This window comes from Callithrix jacchus, chromosome X, assembly GCF_049354715.1.
Source record: "Callithrix jacchus isolate 240 chromosome X, calJac240_pri, whole genome shotgun sequence".
Lineage (NCBI taxonomy): Eukaryota > Metazoa > Chordata > Mammalia > Primates > Cebidae > Callithrix > Callithrix jacchus.
Genome location: NC_133524.1, coordinates 149,477,114 through 149,500,048, shown reverse-complemented (window position 1 = coordinate 149,500,048; position 22,935 = coordinate 149,477,114). Strand labels below are relative to the sequence as shown.

General features: G+C 56.2%; 1 protein-coding gene across 20 annotated transcripts in view; it reads right to left on the bottom strand.

Moving 5' to 3' along the window:
- ATP2B3 (ATPase plasma membrane Ca2+ transporting 3) overlaps positions 1-22,935 on the bottom strand; it is a 59,700-nt gene that overhangs the window by 7,236 nt on the left and 29,529 nt on the right. For 3 of the 20 annotated variants that reach the window (XM_035288024.3, XM_035288025.3, XM_035288027.3), the window contains 11 exons: positions 22,417-22,658; positions 19,988-20,222; positions 17,102-17,281; positions 16,925-17,012; positions 16,312-16,418; positions 15,192-15,383; positions 13,647-13,860; positions 12,714-12,925; positions 11,630-11,737; positions 9,206-9,388; positions 4,913-5,066 (listed from right to left, as the gene is read on the bottom strand). In XM_035288024.3, coding sequence (XP_035143915.1) covers positions 4,913-5,066; positions 9,206-9,388; positions 11,630-11,737; positions 12,714-12,925; positions 13,647-13,860; positions 15,192-15,383; positions 16,312-16,418; positions 16,925-17,012; positions 17,102-17,281; positions 19,988-20,222; positions 22,417-22,658 — 1,915 coding nt within the window. Of the gene's footprint in view, positions 1-4,912; positions 5,067-6,339; positions 8,588-9,205; positions 9,389-11,629; positions 11,738-12,713; positions 12,926-13,646; positions 13,861-15,191; positions 15,384-16,311; positions 16,419-16,924; positions 17,013-17,101; positions 17,282-19,987; positions 20,223-22,416; positions 22,659-22,935 lie in introns of those variants that run through there. The other 17 variants (XM_035288014.3, XM_035288016.3, XM_078363619.1 and 14 more) reach the window with 7 other exon arrangements.

Below are 22,935 nucleotides of genomic sequence, written 5' to 3'. Positions count from 1 at the left end.
GCCATGTGTGATGCCACTGCTGGCTGGTTGGAATGGAGGTGCCTGCCATGTGCATGAGGAGACGTGCCCCTGCTTAGCCTTCAAGTGATGGAATTGGCAGTGCAGGGCCGGGGAGGAGGGTGAGGGTGGAGAAGGGCCGGGGAAGCAGGGAGACAAGCAAAGGCCTGGGGGATGCCTGCCCTTCCGAGAAGAGTGGAAAAAGGGAAAGGAAGAGAGAGAACAGTCAAGCAAAGGCTCCTGAACCACCGTGACAAAAGAAACCACAGAAGCTGTGCCTGGCACCTTCTCACTCTTTCTTCTAATTACTCAAGCCGAAACAAACCCCATCCTGCTGCCACTGTGCTGGGTACCCGCACGCCCGGGGGCTCCACACTCTCTGCTCAGTCTCAATCGCTACGGGTCACAGAGCTCAGATGCTTCTGGTCAGTTTCTTCCCTGCCTGTCCACTGCTCAGCCACAACCACTGGTCCAGAACCTTCCTCTGGAGGCAGGGACCTCTCAGCTCCCCAGGCATCTGAGCCTTGAATTTAGAGCAGATTCTGAGCACCGCAGCCAGGGAGACCCATGGGGAGCTGCCTGCCAGGAACTTTAGGGGTTCAGGCCCAAAACAACCCCTGTAGGCATGATGGTGAATCACAACTTGAAAGCGACACAAAGGGGTCCTCAAGAGCTTGTAGTGATACCAACCATCAATCAACTCGGGCAATGAGAAGCCTAGCTCATATAGCCTGAACACTGACAAGAAGATGGCTTCGGTCTTGCTTTTCTACGTGGGGGAAGAGCAAGGGGAAGGCCCCTTTCTCCCCCAGGGGGATATCACATGCTTGAATTATGAAAAATGAAAATGCAAACTCCACAGCTGGCTCTTTCCCCAAAGAATTGAACCAAAGAATGGAAACAACAGACATAGGTCTGCGAGTGCTGGCCGGCTGGAACTGCTCGCAGCTGGCAAGTTTCAGGAAAAGTGCCTCTCACCCTGTGTACACTCATGCCCTGGACCGTGTGAGCCTCGATCTGTGCTCCTGACATCAGCACTGAGCAGGTGAACTGACCTGGGCATGGCGAATCCCAGGCCTGTCGGGTGGTCTGACTGAAGAGGGCCCAGGAGGAAGACGAGTCCAGCTGTGGGACTTCCAATTACTCTTGGAAGTCTGCACTCAGAGTGCCTGATGGGGAGGGCCTTGGACCAGGGGTTCTGGGGTATGCCCTAGGCTGTGTTCTGGTGTCTGCTTTAGGAATTGCCTGGAAAGGCATTCCCCTGTGGCAGAGCCCAGGGCTCCAGGAAAACCTGGGGCAGGGCAGGCTCTTGGGGAGGGCTGATACTGTTTTCAGCATGGAGGCGGACTACGGGCTGTCAAAGAGCTGAGAAAAAACTGCCAGAAGCCAGGTAGGGAGGCTTGGCTCAAAGCACATGACCTTCCCGAGAATGGAGCAAACTCCGTAAAACAAGACTCCTTCCATTATGGGGTTGCAAGTGTGGAGTGCATGTCACCCTGGGCCCTGGAAAGGAGTGTCCAAGGAAAGCCTGGGACTCACGTAGCCCGATGTGGCCCCTTTGGCCACAAGGTTTTCTTGTTGTAAAAGCCAATAAAACAAAGCAACTGCTGTGATATGTTTCCAGCATGATTAACCAGAACTAAACGGCCCTGAGGGACCCCTTGTGGCCACATGAGACTAGACTCATGGCCCACTGCCGGGTCAGGAGCCATCTCATGAGCCACTCCAACAGCGAGCATCTCACACATGCCCAGTGTGGGCGCTGCAGGAAGGATGCGTGGCTGGGGTGTGTCTGTGCGTCCCAGTGGAAAACAGACATAAAAGACCTCTTGAGTGACCCGCACCCTCCTGTCCCTCCTGGGGGCTGACACGCAGACCCCTGGGCCTGCTGCCCTTAGTAGACCCCAGCAGCTGAACCCCCCTCTCTGGTCAGCTCTCTGGAATATGGACACTCCATCGGGAGAGAGATGCTGCAGCCTCGGTGTGTGTGTGGTTGGGGCATGGTGCAGGTGGGCAGGCTGAGCAGGCGAGGGGCACTGGAGGCTGTCCGGAAGCCTGGAGTGAGGTCACGGCTGGCACAGTCTGACAATGCAGGCAGAGGAAGGCTGGGCCTGTGTTGGAACTCCTGAGTCCGGAAGCAGCAAAAGCGTGGGAGGCTAGACAAGGTGGGGAGGGCTGGAATATGTGAGACCTGAGCCCCAGCGATCCTGCATCTCTGGACTCTTCCTAGTCACTTTCTTGCTACTTCCTGCATTGGCCCCAGGGGCACAGGGTGAGGGGATGTCATGGTACCAACCCCTGACCCTTCTCCCTGGAGGGCCTGAGGTCCTTAGTGGGAAAGCCTTTGGATGGAGGCAGCACCAGTGCCCAGAAAGGCCCCAGACTCCCGGTGGGCTGAAAGGTAGCCTGGCCTGGAGCAGGCAAAGAGGATGGGAAACTGTGGGTTTGCCTTAGGAAACCACGTGACTTGAAGACCCTGCAGGCCTGGTAGGGGCAGCCGTCTTGTCTAGGGGAGCTCTGTCACGGCCATTGGAGCATCTCCCATCCACCAGAAAGTTCCAAGGAGAGGGTGGGCGCTGGTGCTAGTCCGCACTCTGCCGGGCCTGGCTGCTCCTCCTTCCCCTGATCTCTAGGATGAGAGTGCCGGGCTTGGTGATGTCTTGGGGTCCTTGAGGCGTGGAGTGGGGGTTGGGTTCTGAGTTCTAAACCAATCTGCTGCACCATGATGATGGCAGGAGGTGGTTTTGGCGGGTGTCGGTTTTGGCGGGTGGTGGTTTTGGTGGGTGGTGGTTTTGGCGGGTTTTGTTGGGCAGGACATCAGGACTCCTATGACTTTACAGCAGCACCCCCTTCAGAGGGCCCTGCCACCCGCCTTCTGCTGAAGCACACAGTGTGCAAGGGACAGCTGCCCTCCTCTAGCTATCTGGCACTTAGGGCCCCCATGGAATAGCTTGTGAACAGCAGGAGGGGTGGCGTCTCTCCCACTGTACTTACCCGGCACTGCCAGGCTCCAGAGGTGGGGAGGAGGGGAACAGATGGCCACGGGATGAAGGCAGGAAGGAAGTGCTAAGAGCCAAGGAAGAGAGAAGAGAGAGGCTGCCCCAGGGAGGAAGTGGGGGGAATCCAGAGGGAGAAGAGACAGCAGGCCCCACAGCAGGGCTGGGCTGGACCTGAAGAGGGGCGAGGAGCTGGCCCTGGGGTGGGATAAGGCCAGAGCCATGGAGAACGCTCGAGGAATGCGTAGAGTGGGGCCGTGGTGGCTGCCTTCCTCTTAACTCAACAAATGGGCAGATGGACAGACAGACAGGAAGCACAGAGAAAGATGGCAAAGCAACATATGGAGGAAGTCAAGGGGGAGGGAGGCAGGGGCATAGCCATGCCCCAAGCTGCCCCTCACCTCCCAGGAAGGAAGGTGCTGGGAGGCCACGAACCATTTCTGTCATTAACTGACTTGGCGGAGCCTCCTGTTGGCCTCTTAGGTGGAGTGGCGGTGAGGCCCCTCTGGGCCCATGTCTAGGGCACTGGGGATGCTGGCTGCTTTTCAGCCCAACCACCATGGTGTCGGCCAATATTTGTGACCCGGGTTGGTGGCCCTGTGATGAGTGTGGAGTAAGCTGGAGGTGTGCGTGGCCTGTGGCTTGGAGGGGTGTGTGTGTGTGTGTGTGTGTGTCTGAGTGCATGTGCTCTGTTCCCAAGGGGGACAGGATGGCCCTCTTCCCTTCCTTAAAGGACAAAGTGGCCCAAAATGACAGCTTATGCAAGAGGAGGGGTGACCCACACCAGGGACCTCTCACCAGTTCCTAAAAAAAAAAAAAAAAAAAAGAAAAAAAAGAAAAGGAAAAGAAAGGAGAAGAAAAGAAATCAAGCTGGAAGAGTCTGTGATGGAAGAAGGCGTGGTTAAGGTCTGCAGGGGTGGCGTGTTCATGTTGGCAGAGGGGAGCGCTTCAGGGGCTTGCTAGAAGGAAAAGAAAGAGGTAGCATAGAACCATCCTGGCAAGGCTTTGGGCCCACGCGCCAAAGTTTACTGCTTGGTGTGTAAACTCTCTTGAGTTTGTTGGAAAGAGCAGGGTGCCTGGCTAAGCCCACTGGGTTCCCTGCATTCTGTCTCACCATGGGGGTATGCTCAGCGGTAGAGTGGGCTTTCCTTTCTCTTTGCAAAAAGATGTAAGCAATTATGGATAGCCCCTGGGTTCTCTTTAAAATGTGACCAACATGGTGGGAAGTTTTCACGGCAACCTCTCAAAGGGAAGTGGTTTCTCTCGGTTTCTCAGAGGAAAGAGAGGAGAGTGTGTGGGTTAAGGATCAGGCTAGGGAACACCTGGGCATGCTGCCGGCGCAGGCGCCACTTCTGCAGGAATAATTGGCTCCCACTGAGCAACCTGGGGACGGGTGACAGCAGGATCCTTAGGAAACCAACTCAATGAGAATGCTGGAAGCGGCCGCTCCAGTTCCTGGGTAGGTGGGCTGGATCCTTCCATGGCAAACAATGCGGGAAAGGCACCCGCCACCCCTGCAGCCCTGGGAAGGCAGCCCTGAGCCCACGTGCTGCCCTGACGCTGCACCACTGAATACCAAGCGAGGCCCCGGCCTGACCCCAGACACCTCCAGAAGCGGCCCAAGATCATGAAGAACCGTCGGCAAAGGCAGACAGGTTCAAGAAAGGAAAACCAATGGCACAAGGAGCACTAAACACAAACCAAACACCAAAGCAAAGAACAGGAGGGCCGGAGGGCCGTGTGTTGGTTACATTTCATAAAAGAACATGGCCTTCGAAGGACTGCACAGCGCGGTAAAGAAAGAACAGAAAAGCCACGGTGAGCGGGAGGCAAGACTGGAAAAGAAAGAGGCCGAGCTGGGGAGGCTTATTCTTCCCCAGAGATGCCATTTATGGGAGAAAAGGGAAGTCAAGACTCACTCCCAGCAGCACTGGCGGGATTGGCAGCAGAGAGAATTACGTGAGTAGGGGTAGAAAGATTGGTTACGTCATGGAGCTGGCTGAGGACCGAGGACCGCCGGCGCACAGCACCCTGCAATGAAGCGCTTCTCTTGAAGGTACTCACTACCTCCATCTGTGGGAGAGAAAATGAGATAAAGTGTGGCTTGCACTGTTGTCCAGGCTACTGTGGGGGGAGGACACATAGGGCGACAGCAAAGCCTCACTGGGTCACCCCGCTCACTGGGAGCTGGCGATGTTTGGACAGGGCCCCAACCGAGGCTGGCCTCTGTGCCACCCACTGAGAGAGGGATTGCTGAGCAGATGCTTAGTGGCCATGAGATCTGGAAGGGAAGGGGTCACGAGTCGGGGCCATACAGCAAACATCTCAGAAATGCCCCTTGCAAGCCACTCGTCAGGAAGCACTTCGTAGTTCTCAATGTTTTTTTCCACCCCAACACGCCTGAGGGACAGGACACGCTCCTATTAGAACCTGCCCTGCTTCCTCTAAACCCTGAGGGTTTGTGCCTCATGCTCTCTCTGCCTGCCCATCTCTGCCAACTTCTGCGGCTCATTGCAATGACTTGGCGGGGTGCCCCCTCAAAACCTCAGTAGCTAAAGGGACCTAGCAGGAGGGGGCATTTTCCCACTGACCGGCAGGCATGGCTTCGCTTTGTCCCCACTCTTTCAGCTTTCTACAAGTTGAAGGGGAAGCGAGGCTTGGGAAACTGAGGCCCACAGGAGGACCTTGACCCATTGTCTTTGGATTTCCTGACCTGCCCTTGGCTGGCATGGGACTTGTGTCCATTTTGCTGGAGGTGATGTGAGCTACCTGCTCCAGCCCAAGCCCTGCGGTGGCTGTGTGGTGGCCACCAGGCTCAGCTAGGTGTCTTGACCTGGGCCAGGGCTTCGTGGAAGAAGGCAGCTTGAGTATTCAGACTCCCCTTGTAACTGAGCAAAATGAGGATGTCCGCCACTTCAACCCTTGATGCGCTTCAGAAAGGGCTTCTCCTTCTTCTCAGCCTGCCCAGTCCCCTTCTGGCCAGCACATCCCACTTGCTCGCTTGCGACAAGGGGAACCTCATGGAGCTGTCTGCGACTGTGAGCAACACGTACTGAGTGTATCAGTGCACGGAAGGAGGATGGTTGATGTGATGCTGTCGCGGTGGCTTGGGGCGGTCTCCTGTCTAGATTCAGGAAAGGACTCTCACTGCCGCAAAAGGCTACAGATGATGTCCCAGTGGGAGAGCCACACCAGTGACAATACCACAGTGGCCACCACCCCATACCCAGAAGCCCAAGAGCTGGGCCAGGAGCAAGGCTCAGTCGCTGGTGAAGCTTCTCTTTGGGTTATAATGGGTGCAAAAAAGACAGACCGAGTCATGAGCGCTTCAAACAGCTACATGTTGTGGGTTTGAAGGACTCTTTTATTCTGGAAGGCACCCTGTCCACCTGGTGCGTTGATGTGTTAGTGTGGAACCGTGGTGCGAGCAGGTAGCAGCTTACAAAATGCCTTCACTTAGCAACATAAAAGCGTGTGCCAGCCTCCAAAATCTGGGGAACAAGTTTGGGGACATAAAATGCAGAACTCTGGGGCCAGCTGCCTAGGAAATGCTTTTCTCGGCTTCGGACATATGTACAACCTGATGGGCTTTTCCTTTAGCTCCATTTTTTTCCAAGCACGTATTTCGAATCAAAGAGAGCAGGTGCTCTTTCATAGTCGGCTAAAAGAACTGACTGGTTTGGCATTCCTGAGAAACATGGTGAGTTGCATGTGACAAAGTCAAAGTGAAAGCCTTGGGGGTCAGGAGCCAAGGGGAAAGGAGTGAGTCCTGCTCCCGGGGTCGCCGTTTCCTCAGAGACAAAGCAGGGGCATCACCAGCCCGTGTCTGTCTGGGCACCGACAATTGGAACAGCCCGGAACTCTAAGACTAACTGATGGGACCTGCTTCTACTAGCCAGGTTGCAGTGGCCCCCATATACAGAGGACACGAGACACAGGTGGCCAGGGTACCACTGATGCCACCTGACACTTCAGATCGGGGCAGGGCTGCTGTCTCAGCTGCTGGAAAAACAAAGTCACCTTTGGCTGCGTTGACAAAAGTGAAGCGGGCCTCTGAGGGGCGAGGTTCTGCTCTCTGCACCCCCCACCCCAGGCTTAGGCAGCTTTGGGCTCTGTAGCACAACAGGGATGTGACAGATAAGAGCCCAACTGGGTGCAGCCAGGGGGCTCATAGGCATGGTCCTGTAGAAGGCACAGTTGAACCGCCAGGAGGGCATTGCGGGGGACGGGTGCTGCTTCTAACATTTGATGTGTTTTCAATTTAGCACAGAAATATGTATTTCGGGGAACGAGAAAAGGCTCTTTGTACAATTAGCCCTTGCACTTGGGAGGCAGATGCAGGCCATATGGCTACAAAGCCAGCTCTCCTTCCTCACCGAGGCTGTCTTTGTTCCGGCCAGGCCAGAGGGTAGGTAACAGTGCTCAGAGTCCAGACCTAAGACACGTTTCCCAGGCTGCGCTGTGTGAGGTGCCTCGGATGGCAGCCCCACCTCCCAGTTCTCAGCTTTAAATGTGAAGCTCTCCTGTGCCCCGACCTAGCCCTGCATGATTGTGGTCTCTGGGGTAGGCCTGGGGACTCTGTAGCTCTGGAAAGTACGGCAGGAACTCTAGTGCCCTGGGCTGGCAGCACAGGTGGCCCGTGGTGGGAGTGGAGTCAGAGAGGGCTTTGTAAGCATGTGGGCCCCAGGAGGCACACGGGAGTTGGGGAGATGCAGTGCACAGGCGGGCAGGGCATGTTTGGAAAGGCAGCCAGGGGTGCAGGGGTGCAGGAGGATGGGTTGACACTGAGAGGCAGGGGCTTGAAGGCATGGTCAGGAGCCTGGACTTCATCCCTAGAACAATGGAGAGAGGCTCCACCAGTCGCACTGCAGGGTGGAGCCAAGGCAAGCAAGGGAGGCTGCGGCCTGGGGGTGGGGCTGCCCTGAGGCTGGGCCCTTGATACCACTGGGAAGGAGTGGGACCCAGGGCACCAAGAACAGTCTTGGGCAAATTGCATGGATGATTCTTTGGGACAAGCCCTTGGTGAGGTGTGACAGACCCTGGGAAAAGGTGTGGCCTCAGGCCCAACCAGATGTTCCCGCTTTACCTGGGGCTGGTGGCTTAGGCGAACCCTGGCTGCACGGCCAAGTGCGCAGGACCCCAGGGAGGAGCAGCAGTCAGTCGCTCCATGTCAGGGGCAGTGGGACTGGGGGTCCAGGACAGAGGCTGGAGGGGCAGGGAGCGATGGCTGTGACCTGAGAGACGGTGGCCCAGGCCTTGCAGGAGGAGGTGGACTGTGACGCATGCTGGGTGGCCCTCTGCAGGCTGCTGGGGGAAGGGCAGGCCGTGAAGGAGAGGCTGCAGGGGCTGCCGTGGGAGAGGGCGAGGCTCTTCCTTCCTCCCCGGCCAGGACTTTCAGCGCTCAAGGGCCACAGCAGGGTGGGGCAAGGGCTGAGCAGGAGGTGGGGGTGCCAGGCGGGTGAGGACAGCAAGTCTCCAGGCAGTGCCCACAGCAGGCAGGAGCGATGCAGGGATAGCCCGACCTCAGGAGCTGGAGGGGAGCCTTGCAGACCTAGGCGCGCGCCGTTTCTGGGGAGTGGTGGGCAGAGGCCGGGCTGCAGTGGGATCACAAGAGAGTTCTGGCAGGAGGTTGGCTGGGAGGAGATGGGAACCAGGGAGTAGGGTGGCTCTGGCAAGTGCCTGACTTCAGGGGGGAACACAGCTGACGGCCCTTGTCTTGGCCAGCCCTAACAGTTGTTGATTTGGAAGAACAGAAAGGACCAACTAGGTGGCCAGAGTCCACATCCCAAATGAAGCCTCCCCATTGCATTGATGGTGCCATCCAGTCAACCTTGAGCTTGCTGGTGGCTGTGTGAAATGGGCCTGTCTTCCCGAGAATGTCACTTGCTTGTGATCTGGGGCAGTTCCCCCCAAGTAAAGGGAGCTCCTGCAGTGATGAGGATAGCGCTGGCCCGTGCCTCTGAGAGAGCCGTTAGTTACCCACACACACCTTTAGCTACAGGGGACACCTGGGCTCTGAAGGAGGTGTCAGTGAGAGGCGACCTCAGTGCCACAGCCATCAGTGGGCACATCCTGGAATGGCAAAGGGGACACCAGCAGCTGCGTTTCCCTGTGGGTGTTGGGTTCGGACAGCCGGCTCTCGGCTGCTGCTGCCAACTTGCCTCTACCATCTCAGGATGGAAGCACCTGGGCAAGAGCGAGGTGGGGCTTACCTGGGTCTGAATCCGGTTCAGGCCCCGGAACCAGAGGATCTGGCCCCTGCGGAGCTCCCGCTCGGCGTGGTCAATCTCTTCCTCGCCTTCGGCTAGCTCCTCGTCTGTCATCTCATCCTTCCCCGGTCCATGCCCAGCTTCCTTCAGGCACTTGAGCTGGCTGGTGGGGATGGTGGCAATGACCTGGGGGAGCCACAGGGAGATGGCTGTGAGAGCCAGACTGAGCTGCATCTGCCTGGCATCAAGGTCCCCTCTGCAGAGGGAGACACCAGCCTCCTTCCTCTAAAGGATGTCATTTGATTTTTGTGATTAAGCAAGGGGAGTAAAGATAGAGCAGCCCCCATCTCTGCCCCCAGGAACTGGCAGCCCCTGGGGAACTGGCGTAGTGTTCCCCGGGGGCTGAGGTGCGTTTTCAGGAGTATGTGGAGCTCTGGGCCCACCCCTCCTCCATGGAGTCCCATTCAGCCAAAGGGCCCAGGAGTGGAACGCTGTGCAGTAAGGGTTCCTGGGAGAGATCGCTAAGCCCCTGGAACATCCTGCCTGAAAGCAGTGTGGTTTACCGGGGCCGGTGGCTGGGGGCCATGCCCGTACTCTATACTAACAGCCGGGCCTCCGGAAGGCTGGAGATGGAGGTCAGCCACGTGAGCACAGCATGGCTCTGTGAAGCACCCCAAGAAAAGCTGCGGACACCAGGGCTGGGTGAGCTGCCTTGGTTGACAATACTCCCTGCATGTTGCTCCACACCGTTGCTGGGAGACGCACCTGGAGCTCTGACCTAGTCTCTCCTGGAAAGGGCATCTCCTGGGGGAAGACCAGCCTAGAGAAGACCTGTGCATCGGGGGAAGTTGGGAAGTGACAGGCAGGAGTGAAGAGAGGGCCATTTCCCAGTAGCTTTGCATATTGCAGGCCACTGGGAAGTGGGGGGAACAGTCTAGAAGGACACGGCGGAAGCTGCAGAGTTCTAGAATAAGACGTCCTGTCTATCTTGTGTGTCCTTCTTGAACATGGCCAGGCGGGGAACTTGAGGACTGGTTCACACACATTCCCTTCTATTAGTTTTTCACTTGAAGATGCTTTATCTTTGTAATTGAACAAGGTTGAAAATGAAAAAGACAAGCTGGTAACCCTGAGAGACTGAGCTACAGGCTGGTGCCATGTTCCTGGGGCAAAATGGAGCTCAAGGAGAGGGCCTGGCACCCCCTTGGGCTGTGGTTAAAGTCCATGGAGAGACCAGATTCGAGGTGCAGTAGCAGAGGAAAAGGAGAATTCTTAAATGAGGCAGAAGAATTGGGTGGACTGTCCCTGAGGACGCTAATGCAGCAGCCCCTGTGGTCATAACAGAGAACCAGCAGATCAAAATCAAAAGCCAGGCCGAGCATGGTGGCTTCCGCCTATAATCCCAGCACTTTGGGAGGCTGAGGTGGGCAGATGACTTGAGGTCAGGAGTTCAAGGGCAACGTGGCAAAACCTTGTCTCAACAAAAAATACTAAAATTAGTCTGGTGTGTTGGAATGTGGGAGGCTAATTTTTGTATTTTGTGGTGGCATGTGGGAGGCTGAGATAGGAGGGTCACTTGGGCCTGGGAGTTTGAGGCTACAGTAGCTGAGATTGTACCACTGTACTCCACCCTGGGCAATAGAACAAGACCCTGTCTCAAAAAAAAAAGAAACAAAAGCCGGAATATGCTCCCCAGTTCATGTGTTGAAGTCCTAGGGCCCAGTGTGGCTGGATTTGGAGTAAGGAAGTTATCGAGGCCCTGCTCCGTCTCTCCACCACGTGAGCACAGATTGAGGAGGCGGCTGTCCGCAAGCCAGGAAGGAGCCGTCACCAGGAACCGGCCCGCTGGCTCCCTGGTCTCAGATGCCCAGCCTCCAGGACTTTGAGAAAGTAAGTGTCCGTTGTCCAAGGCTCCCAGTCTATGGCTGTTTCTTCCTGATCTGACTGTGGGATCCCAGAAACTCCTAGTGTGCGCTTCAGCTGCAGCTCCCAGAGCTGGATGTGGGGCTCGCCATCCTTTCCCGCAGACCAAAAGATTTCCTCGTTTCTCGCGAGACTTTCTTTTCAGACTTTGTCTCCACCCCATGGCTTACTGACCAGTGTGGTGTTTGATTGATTTAAAATATGTAGGGATTACCCAAGCTACCCACCCAGTTTGAAGGGATAATTTTTGACTCTTATCATGGAAAGTGGAGCTATGGGCAGTTTTCCTGGGCCATGTCACATCCCGGCCATGTTCCTTTGCATTCTTTTGCTGACACCATCCCTTGTGGCCTGTCCCTGGGTCCTGGTGTGTCAGAGGCCTGAGGACACAGTATGCTTCCTGGGGTGTGGACCCCAAGGCTCTGGAGCAGGGTTAGGGCAGTGGGGCCATCACAGAAGCTCTCTGTAGGGCAGTCTGGAATGAGGGGCAGGGCTGTCACTCACCTGTCCCCAGACCAGCTCCCCAACACCAACAAACAGGCACCAGAGCCACTGTTCCGTGGACAGCGGGGAGCAGCTGAAGGGCTTCCCGCCGAACTGGACGATAACAATCTACAAAGGGCAGGTGAGAGAGAGGCAGGTCCAGCCGCAGCTCCAGCCACCCTTGTCCTCCAGTGCCTTGAAGGCCCAGCCACCCTGGTCAGCTCCCCCAGGCACACAGGCTGCTCCCTGCGAGAGGACCACAAGGCCAGGGGTATTGTGACGGAGCAGCGTGTGGCCCCACCACCCCGGGTGCGAACCAGAGGCTGTGACACCAGGCCTGCGGGCACACCAGACATGCCTCATTCTGGAGGACCCTAGAACCTGCTGGTCACCCTGCCTTGGCCTCCTGCCTCCTTGGGAGGCATCCAATTCTCAGGAGCAAGCTTTCCAGATGCAAACACCCTGTCCCTTGTTGGACCCTCACAGTCCGAGCCAGGTACCAGACAACTGGGAGTGCCCCTATGCCCTAGAACTGCTGCAATGACACAACCAGCCATACTGCCTCACCCACTCCTCCCCGAAGGAACCACAGCACAGGCTCTTGTCCACAGCTCCCACACCCTGGCTCCTGCCTGGCGCTCTACCATGTGGGCGCCTGTTGTGTGCCATGTCCCCTCCTCTAGGGATCTGTGAGTCATAAACTGTCTTTCAATGGCAACTGTCTCCTGACCTATTGGCCTTACTATACCTCAGTTTTTCTACAAATAGACAGTGGGGCTGACCAGCCTGTCCACAGCCCTGTGGGAAGCAGAGGTTAGTATGGCAGCACTGATCACAGAGGGCATCTGCAAAACAACCTTCTGGAGCTATGGCAGCCTTGTGCCAAGGAATTAAGTACCAGGAATGGGAATGGCAGACCTAGAGGGGGCACCTGTGAGAAAAGTTAGTTCTGATGAAGGCTCATGAAACCCTTTTGGAAACCAGTGGGCTAACCCAGGGCAAGGCCAGTGATAGGCCCGGGGGCTACAGGAAAGCCAGATGGGGTGGGGCTTCTTCTGGGAGTGGAGGTGGGGAGGCCAGCACTAGGGCAGATGCGGGGCCCCACCTGGATCCCGAAAGTGCCCAGGACGATGGTGCAGAAGATGGGGTTGCTGAAGATGCCATCGAAGACGTTCCTCTCGCCGTGGATCTTGCGGGCGTTGATCTCATTGAACAGCTGCATCATGACGAAGGTGTTGAAGATGATGGTATAGTGCTCTGAGGGGGGTGAGTGCAGGGGCGCGTTCCTTCCGCTGTCGATGTCGAAGAAGAGCTCTCCTGGAAGGTAGGGGCACGTGCATGAGGGAGCAGCCCCCATGGGTACCGGGCAACATTCCCCACTCAGGCACAGCAATCTCAGTGCATGACGCATCACTCAGGAGCGAGACCACAGTGTGTAGCTGCCGAGAGGGGTCTCTTTTCCCAGAGGATGGCCAATTCCAGCTCACAGACAAGGCCACAGACAAGGCAGCCAGACCACAGGCTCAACAGACCAGAGTCCTGAGACCCTATCAGGCCAGGGACAGACCCAGGGGTGCTGTCCCTGAGCCTGAGGGCAGAAGGAAGAGGCTAAGAAGGGATGCTTCCTAATTCTGGCTTTCCTCAGATGCCCTCCTCCTCCCTCTATCTCTGATAGTCCCCCTTGTCCCACAGCTTCCAGCACAGCACCCCTGTCACTCCGTGGGAGCAATCGTCAAGGGGTAACTGTGGGATGTTCTGTTCCTAGGGTTATCATGGCCACTCTGGGGCTAGGTAGAGGCTGGGAGCAGGATGTCAAGACACAAACTGTTTCTCAGCTGCTCAGGGGCCTGGGAGGAGAGGCTAAGAAAGAGCTGCAGGCTCCCAGCAGGCCTTACTGGAGCGTTGCTGGCCTGGCCCATCTGCTCCTTTCCCTGGGTGCTGCCCAGGGACACAGGTGGAGGGATACCGGACAGAATCTGAGCCCGAGGTTCTGGCAACAGTGTCCCGAGGGTGTCCTGCGTGCCCCTGGCCAGCCTACCGACAAAGAGCAGGGTGAAGATGATGGCGAGCTGGTACACAGCGTGGCCCAGGATATTCTTCATCATGGTGCGGGAGATGAGGGGCTTGTCTCGGCCATATGGCTTTCGCAGCAGCAGTGACTCTGTGGGAGGCTCCGTCGCCAGGGCCAGAGAGGCAAAGGTATCCATGATCAAGTTCACCCACAACATCTGCACGGCTTTGAGAGGAGAGTCCTACGGAGAGGAGGCATTCACCTTTCCGTGGGCCTCCCACCCGGGAAGGCCGGGGGTGGAAACCCAGTCACGCCTCGGGGAACACTCCTCGTGGGGTCCACATCACTGGGATTTCAAACCCATGAAAACAGATATCTCCTTTAGGCTAGCGGGGCGTTTTCTCTGGGCTGTCACACGCCCACCTCCCTTCTCTCACCTGGTGGCAGTGATCTAGAAGGTGTGCTCCAAATCCCTCGCAGGAGGTGAAAAACCCCAGACCACAAAACAGCCTGACGATGGGTTCTGCCATCTGGGGCAACAGAGTGAGGGCTGCTCTCCTTGTCTCCTGCACCCCAGGAGGAGGAGGAGGCAGAAACTCTGAGCTGGACCTTTCTTCTCAGCTCCTCTGAGTTGTTGGTTAAAAATCAGCCTCACAGAAGCCAGACACATAAGGCCACGTACTGTCTGATTCCATTCATAGGAAACTTCCAGAACTGACAAATCCACAGAGAGAGAAAGCAGATGAGTGGGTGTCAGGGGCTGGGGGACGGGGAGTAGAGAGTGACTGGTCATGGGGACAGGATATCATTTTGGGGTGAAGAGAGTGTTCTGGGAAGACCGTGGCGACGGTTGTGACATTGCAGAGGGAGATAAACCTGTGAGTTACAGACTTTCAAAAGGTTAAAATGGTTCTGGTGAAGTTTGTTATGTGATTTTTGTCTTGGTTAAAAAAAATATTTGAAAAGACCAAGTTGATCAGCAGGCATTTCAAATCCCTGTCAGCAACCAACGGGTATTTTTTTGTACCCCCTTTCTAACGGGGGGGGCAGCGAAGAAAATCTAGACATTCACCCATGAGGAAAATGAGACTATTGAGAAAAAAAGCATTCCCATGGGACACACAGAAACTCATACACAGATGTTCCCGGCAGCGCCGCTCACAAGCGCTAACGAGTGGGAATCATGTCCTGATGGCCAGACATGAGGCCACACAATATCTGATCCCATTGGAATGAAAAGTCTGGAACAGGCAAATCCATAGACCCAGGAAGCCCGTGAGTGGTGGCGGAGGGCTGGGATGTTTGGGGGGCAATGGGGAGTGACTGCTCAAGAGCACAGGGCTTCTTTTTAAGATGACGACAATCTCCTGGAGCTAGATAGAGGCAATGGTAAATGTCCTCTAAATTCAAGTGTTGAATTGTGTACTCAAAAATGGTGAATTTTTGGCATGTGAATTTGATCTCAATTAAAATAATCTGCAGCAAAGAAAACAAAACCCTCAGTCTTATAATGTGGCCCTCAGGCCTGAGCCCAGGTGTCCCAGCCGGGGCACCGTAGCCCTCAGTGCCTACCTGAGTAATGCATGCACCTGTGAAGGCCACGATCACGGCCACCACGTTGACTGTCAGTTGGAACTGCAGGAACTTGGAGATGCTGTCGTAGACGTTGCGGCCCCACATGACGGCCTTGACGATGCTGGTGAAGTTGTCATCTGTCAGGATGATGTCGGACGCCTCCTTGGCCACATCGGTCCCCGCGATGCCCTGACGGGTGACACACACACTCACACACACAGAGTATTTGGGGGTTCCTTTCCACAGCCCCCCAGATCACCTGGCCCACCTGGGCTGGCTCCCTGCCCTTCCCTTCTGAATAACATCCCACCCCTCCCCTGCAAAGCCAAGAACAGGACTGATTTTTATCTCACACATTCTTATACTACACCCAGTAAATTGTCACATGTCATGGTGAGGGGGGCTTTCCTCATAAACACAGAGGGTACTGATGACATGGCATCAACATGGCTTTACACATAAAGGCCAGCTGCTGCCACGTGGCCACAAACCAGCCTGGTCTATTCTTAGCACTCCAGAGAGGCTTGCTGTGTGAGGCACGCTGGAAAAAGCTGCTCAGCCCTCTCCCCTGCCCCAACTCTGGCCCGTGAGAGCCGCTATTTCGTGAAGTTTGCGCTGGAGCTCCCCTCTGGGCTACAGGTGCCAGGAAGGACTGGGCTGGGTTCCCCAGGTGGCCTTCCGAAAAAGGCCATGTGGGTGGCGTCTGCAGGGCCACCCTGCTCAGTGGGTGAGCAACAGGAAGGAAGTACAGAGGAAGAGTACATTTGGAGACCCTGCTCACCTCATCTGGGGCTGAGTGTCCATTTTAGAGAGGACTGGGGGTGGGCAACTCCATCAGTGGCGAGCCCCCACCCCCACTCCCCTTCCTCTCCACAGTATATCTCGTCTAGGTCCCACTATCACCTTGGGCATCACAATAGATGCCTTTAAACACGTGTTCTCTGACTGGCAGAGCCCACACAGGCCCAAGTGGCCCGGATGTGAGAGAAAGAACCTTCGGTCACTCTATAACCTGCCCCAACACTGGCTCCTACTTCCTGGTATAAAGCTAAAGTCCATGGGACACACACAGGCCCCATCTGCTGTGGTGAGTTGGGATGGCAACCGGGTGGTTTACCATGGCAAAGCCCACGTCCGCCTTCTTGAGGGCCGGCCCATCGTTGGTGCCATCCCCAGTCACAGCCACCACCTGCCGCTGCTCGCCACTGGTGCTGTCGATAATCCCTGGAAGACAGATCAGGGCAGGGCAGGGCTGGGCCCATCTGTCAACACATCCCTGTGAAGCCCTGCCCAGGGATCTATGGGGGCAGGTTGGCTGTGAAAACCCTTTGGGATTGCACATGTGCTGACTGTCCCAATTATCTCTGCTCCCTATCACCAGGACCATTTCCTATCCCCAGATAAGCAACCAGGTCTCACTGAGTGACAGGGCCAGGGTGGGAGGATGGGGATTGGGGGCTGACTGGTTAAGGCCTGGGGACGTGATCCCTGGTCCCTGGCTCTAGACCCATTGCTTCTAGAGAAAGGCTATGTGACTTGGAGTGAGTCACTGGCCCTCCCTGAACCCCCGTTCCCTCATGGGCCCCAGCCCTGCTGCTCTGAGCTAATGGGACAAATGGATCCAGCTTCTTAGGCAGGCCCTGGGGACCTGTTTGGGAACCTGACTTTTGGCTTCAGGGAGCAGACAACCTCAGGCCGACTACCCCGGGAAGGTGTGGGAGCTTGGCTACCTTTGACCAGAGTGTGTTTGTCGGTGGGAGATGACCGGGCCAGCACCCTCAGCTTGGGCCACACCTTGTCCAGCCGCTCCTGTTCTATCTGGGGAGGGGAAGCACAGGATGCTGCAGAGCTAGGGCAGGCACGTGGGGCAGGGAGGAGGAGTGGGGGCGGTAGACAGCGGGTGCTACCTCGCCTTTCTCGTTGCGGATCCGCCGGTTGAATTCTTTCCCTTCCAGGCACAGGAAGTCCTCCCCGGGCTGGATGATGCCACATTTGGCCGCAATGGCCCGGGCCGTGTTGATGTTGTCCCCAGTCACCATGCGAACTGTGATACCAGCACGCTGGCATTTTCGGATAGCTTCAGGGACCTGGAAGAGACAAGAGAGGTGGTGGGGCCATCGAGGCAAGACATCTTTTGTGTCGAGCCAGTAGCCCTTGCTCTATCAGATCTGCAGGCAGCTCAAGGTCCGGCAGAGGTAACAGGAAAGCCAAACCATGGGTCCCCATGCAGGCCCAGAGGGTGGTGGGGCTGTCTTGCCCCAGCCAAACTACGATGAGTGGGTGCTTCCCTCCTTCACCATGCCAGGCCCTGGGGACCAGTGACGACACAGACCCAGGCCCTAGGGCACCATCAGATTCACATCTGTAAGAGTCACCTGGGTCAACCTCATTTTCCAGCTGGAAAACAGACCCAGAGCTGCTGATCTGGGGTTAGCCTGGGTTATGGACACGCTGGCAGGGGCCGTGTTCGCCCTAAAGAAGAAGGAGAAGGGGCCTCTCACTCTCAGCCACCTCCAGGGCTCTCACCTGGACTCCTTCCTCCCTTGCCTCTGTAGCCTTTTTTTTTTTTTTTTTTTAAACAGTATAAAACCTAAGACATTTTTCTCAGGAGTTAGTGTTTTTCCTAGAGTTGTAGGCTTTGTAGGATAATGTATCTCACTCCACCCCAGGGGAAGCCAAATGTGGCCTTGGTTGTGTAGCACACATTTCAGTTTTCAAACGCAGATGCTCCTCAGTTTACGATGGGATTAGGTCCCGATAAACCCACCAGGTTCAGAGTTTGGGAACCTGAATGAGGAGGTCAGGCCTAGGCAGTGCGCCTTATGAACTCCACTGGGTGAGTGCAGAAGCCCTGGGGGGACAGTCGCTGAGCCGGAGGAGGAGAGAGCCTGAGAGTGGGCGGGTGTCCCAGGTGTGGCCAAGCCCACAGGCTGAGGAAGCCTGGGGCAGGTGGGATAGACACACAGGCCATGGGCAGGGGGCTGTGATCTCTGCTGTGAGAGCTGGGGCCCTGCTTCAGGACGAGCCTGAGGTGTGTCCCTTGCTGCCAGCCTTGAGGACACTTTCTACTCTCTGATGCTCTTGGGGTGCTGCCTAATATCATGAGCCACAGAAGACAACGCTCAAATGGGCGAGTGAATTGCTGTCCTGAACCATCTGGAAGCCACCCCTCTGCTGCCACCAAGTGTCTGTGACGAGCCTGAAAACCTGCAGCTGTGAACCCAGGCCTGGTGCCTCCTCAGGCCAGATGTGTGTGGCCCTGTTCCTTCCCCATGGCCCCAAAGGGCCAGGCCAAGCTGTCCTTCCTCACTTGCTCAGCCCTGCTACCCGTCTTCTCCCCAAGGCCCCACAGCACGTAGCCAGCCAGGTGTCTGGAGAAGTTGCCAGTGCCCCCAGCTGGCCCAGCTCCGGATTCATTACCTCCCCAGCGGCACGCTTCCTGTGGCCCTCTTCTGGCTGCAGACCTGCCTCAACTCCCAGCACCCTGGCAGGTTTCAGTGATGCCCTTGTGCCCTCCTTCCTGTTGTGGGCACCCAGGACTTTGCTGGGCCCTCTGTGCACCCTCCTCAGCCACCACTGGGTTGGTCAGTCTTTGTGGGGGTCTTCCTGGTGTCCTCAGCCTGGCCCTGTCGCTGTGGTCTGCCACGCGGACTCTCTCTTTCAACCACTCTGAAGCCCTCAGGCCCCTCTGGCAAGACTCCCTCTTCTGCTCTGTGCCTCAGTTTCTCCCTGGTCCAAGAGATGCACTTGATGGCTCCTGAAGGGAGAGGCCTCTCAGCCTTTCCCCAGCTGTGGCCTTGCTTCACCTCATCGGTACCCTCTCCTTTTGCTCTCCCAGGCCCAGTGGGGCCCGGGACTCATGCCCCTGCCTGCCTTTGCAGGGCCCATTTCCTTGGCTGGACTTCTGTCCCTATCCTCTGCTACCACCCATTTCCACCAGGGCAGGCTCAAGGTGCTCCCTCTCCAGACGTTGTGACCATGTTATTGGGACGCAAGGCTGCTCTGTTGACAGTACCCATGTCTTTGCTATGTGATCCAATACATGAATCCCTGTCTCCCGAAGGAGCGTCCAGAAGTTTCTCCTCCGGGGTTGCACCTGCATGCCGCAGGGTGGCTCCTAAAATACAAGGTCTCAGGCTAATCAGCAGGATTAAAGTGGCCCTGCTTCTCCCTGGGGAGACAGATGGGTACCTCCACGCCTCGCACTCTCCCTCCAGGGCCTGCTATCCTCCATGCTCTCCAGGTTCTGCCATCTTTCAACAGCAAAGTGACTTCCTAGCATCAAACCCATGGCCAGCCTGACCTGTGCGCCTTCACTCTGCTCTTGCATCTGCCACGGGACCCTTGAGGCCGCCCTTGTCTGCACTCCCTGGTGGCATCGTTCATATGGAGATATGCTTCTGGGACCTTTGCTGTGAGCTCTTTATGGGATGTCCTGCCCTTCAAGTGGCCCCAGCCAAATCCTCAAGTAGTAAATGCCCATCCTGTCCCTCAAACCTGTGTCCCTCAGGCTTCAGTTCTACCTCCAGTTCATTCATCCTGGGGGGGACAGATCCCAAATGTTGAGGGTTTCTCTGCCACTGCCACCCTCTCAGCTGGAAGAAGGTAGAGCCTGAGCTGGACTACCCAGGACCTGTGCGGATGCCACGGTGAGAGCACCCAGGACGGGGTGCAAGTGTACTGCAGAGGGACCACAGCGGCTATGTGTGAAGAAAGGCCGCCCCTACCAGTCCGGACAAGCTCGGGCAGAGGGCACAGTTACCAGGGCAGCTCACAGAGAAGGCGGTGGCTACCTCGGGCCGCACAGGGTCCTCAATGCCCACGACAGCTATGCAGGTGAGGTCACTCACAACCTCGTTCTCATTGTCCCAGTCAGGTTCCTGGCCTTCAGGGAAGTCCCGGTACGCGATGCAGATGGTGCGGAGACCGTCACAAGCCATCGGCTCGATGATCTTCCTCACTATGTCGTCTCGGTCCCGAGGCCGAAAGCTGCGGAGTTCACCATTGCTGTTTAAGATGTTGGTGCACCTAGGCAGGGGGTGGGCAGAGACAAGGTGGAGGCGGGGAGAGAACAACAGGAAACAGTGGATTCGGGGCTTAGCCCAGGAGTGGGTCCTATCGAGAGGAGAGCTCCATGTGGGAACACAGACACACAGGGAGAAGGCCTTGTGGCCGCACGCAGAGACTAGAGAGGGGCAGCTGGAAGCTGCGGAACATGAGGACTGGTGGTCACTACTGGAAGCTGGAGGAGGCAGGACACACTCTCCCCAAGGTACTCTGGAGGTGCTGCAGCCCTGCCCACACACTGCTTTTGAACTTCTGGCCTCCAGAACTGGGGCAGATTCCATTTCGGCCACTTGAAGCCCCCAGATACTCATGAACTGCTGCAGGCTGAGAGACGGGAAGTGGGTAGGAGCACGTGGCTCATGGTAGCACCGCCACAGACTCCATGGGGCAAGGGCATGGACCATGGGCAAAAACTGAACTCAGTGGACAATCGCTATCACCAAGTCCAGACAGCCGCAGTCTCATTAGAGTGCTCATGACTCCAGGAGCTTCTCAAAAGGGACAGGACTGGGAGGATTCAGGTGCGGAGAGGAGGGAGCAAAGGAGCCAAGGACTACAGAGGTGGGCACGGTGGAAGAAGCCAGTGGGGCTCTGAGTACCAAGTGCTGCCACTGCATGGAACGCTGGTGACCAAGGAAATGATGTAACAGAAGCTGTGTGGATGGAGGGCCTCCTATGGATGTGGATTCACCCATGGAATTCTCACACCCCTTCCCAGAGATAAGTATCCTGTGATCTCTATGCCACAGGGGAGACTGAGGCATGGGAGTAAGGGGCAGTAACTTGCTCACGTACACACATCCAGCAGAGTGAAGCTGGGCTGGGCCTTTTATTGACAGTCTGTCTGTGAATCCAAGTGCCCGCCAAAGGCCTGGGAGGACAGCCATGAGGAGCCAGGTGGGTGGGGGACAGAGAGGCCAAGGCCAAGAGTGTGGGGAAGTCAGAGCAGCTGGAGTGAAGCTGTGCACTCTCCCTCCCTTGGTTCTGACACCTTTGTTGGGCTAGAATTCACACACCATGCAGTCCAGCCCTTTAAAGTAGAGAGTTCACGTCTCCAATTTCAGAAAGTTTTCATCATGTCTAAAAGAAACCCCATGTAAGCAACAACAAGAAAACAGAGCAACTGGGCTTCATCACAAGGTAAAACATTTGTGCATCTGAGACAGAATGCGTAGAAATTGCGTAGCTGATAAAGATCTAGGATCCAGAATGCATGAAGAGGCTCAGCATCATTAGTCATCATGGAAACAGATACCTCCTCAAGGCCACGAGGATGGCCCCACCAGCATTGTCACACCAGAAAATAAGTGCTGTTGAAGATGGGGAGAAGGTGGGAACCTCATGTGTCAGCAGTAGGAATGTGAAGTGGTTCTGCCCCTGTGGAAAACAGTTTGCTGGTTCCATGACCCAGCCATTCCTCTCCTAGACATCCATCCAAAAGAATGGAAAACGTGGGCTCACACATTCAGGTACAGCCAAAAGGTGGAAACAACTCACAGACAGGTAGACAGATGAATGGACCTACCAAATGTGCTCTACCCTGCCACGGGGCATTAACCCTAAACTGAAAGCAGGTCACGGCTGGGCGGCGGCTCATGCCTGCAATGCTGGGGCGGGCGGGCCGCTTGAGCCCAAGACTTCAAGACCAGCCTGGGCAACATCATGAGGCCCTATCTGTACAAATCACTTAAAATTTTGCTGCCCATGGTGGTGTGCACATATAATCCCAGCTACTCGGTAGACTGAGGTGGGAGGATGGCTTGAGCAAAAAAAAAAAAGAGGAAATCTGTTACTTGGGTGCAACTTAAAAACTTAACACTAGGGAATAAGCCAGACACAAAAGGCCACACAGACTAGGAGTTCCTTGACAGGAAATGTCCAGAAAGGCAAATCTGTAGAGACATGAAGCAGATGAATGGACACTGGGGCTGGGGAGGGGTGTGGAGAGAGGCTGCTTGTGGCTATGGAGTTTTTTTCTGGGGCGACGGGAGTGTTCTGGAAGTGGGTTGTGGTGATGGTTGCATGATATTGTGAATGCGCGTTTGACTGTCCACTGCAAAGTGGTTGAAATGGTGAATTTTATGTTTGCCCTCTTTGACCACAATAGAAATGAAAACTGCATGCATAGCCAGGTGCCTCCCTGCTGCCCACTCACTTTTTCAGCAGGATCTCCGAGGCCCCCTTGCTGAAGAGGCGGAAGCCACCGTCAGGCATGCGGATGACTGTGCTCATGGACTTGCGGACTGAGTTGAAGGTGTACACTTTGTAAAGTTTGTCTTCCGGGATCTGCTCCCGCACGGGCTGGAAGTCCCGCTTCAGGTCCAGGACAAAGCCCAGTAGGGCGCACTCTGTCTTGTTGCCCACCTGGCGTGGGAGGGCGCCTTCCTTCTCAGGAGGCTGCAAGGTGAGGAGGGCTAGCATGGCACCGGGGACCTGAGACCTCCCTCCGTGTCGTCCCTGGGGCTCCAGCTCTGCCCCTGTGTGGTCAGCACATTGTCAGGGTGTGGGAGGCAGGGAGCAGAGGTAGGTCTCCCTAGAGGACTGCAAGGGTCATGCCTTAGCTAAGGCAGTTTCCCAGCATTCACTGGGCTTGGAAGGACCTTTTAGAATTGGCAGGCCCTGCCCAACAGCCAGAGCCACCTGTGAGGATGGACAGGAGGGTTAGAGGCACCCC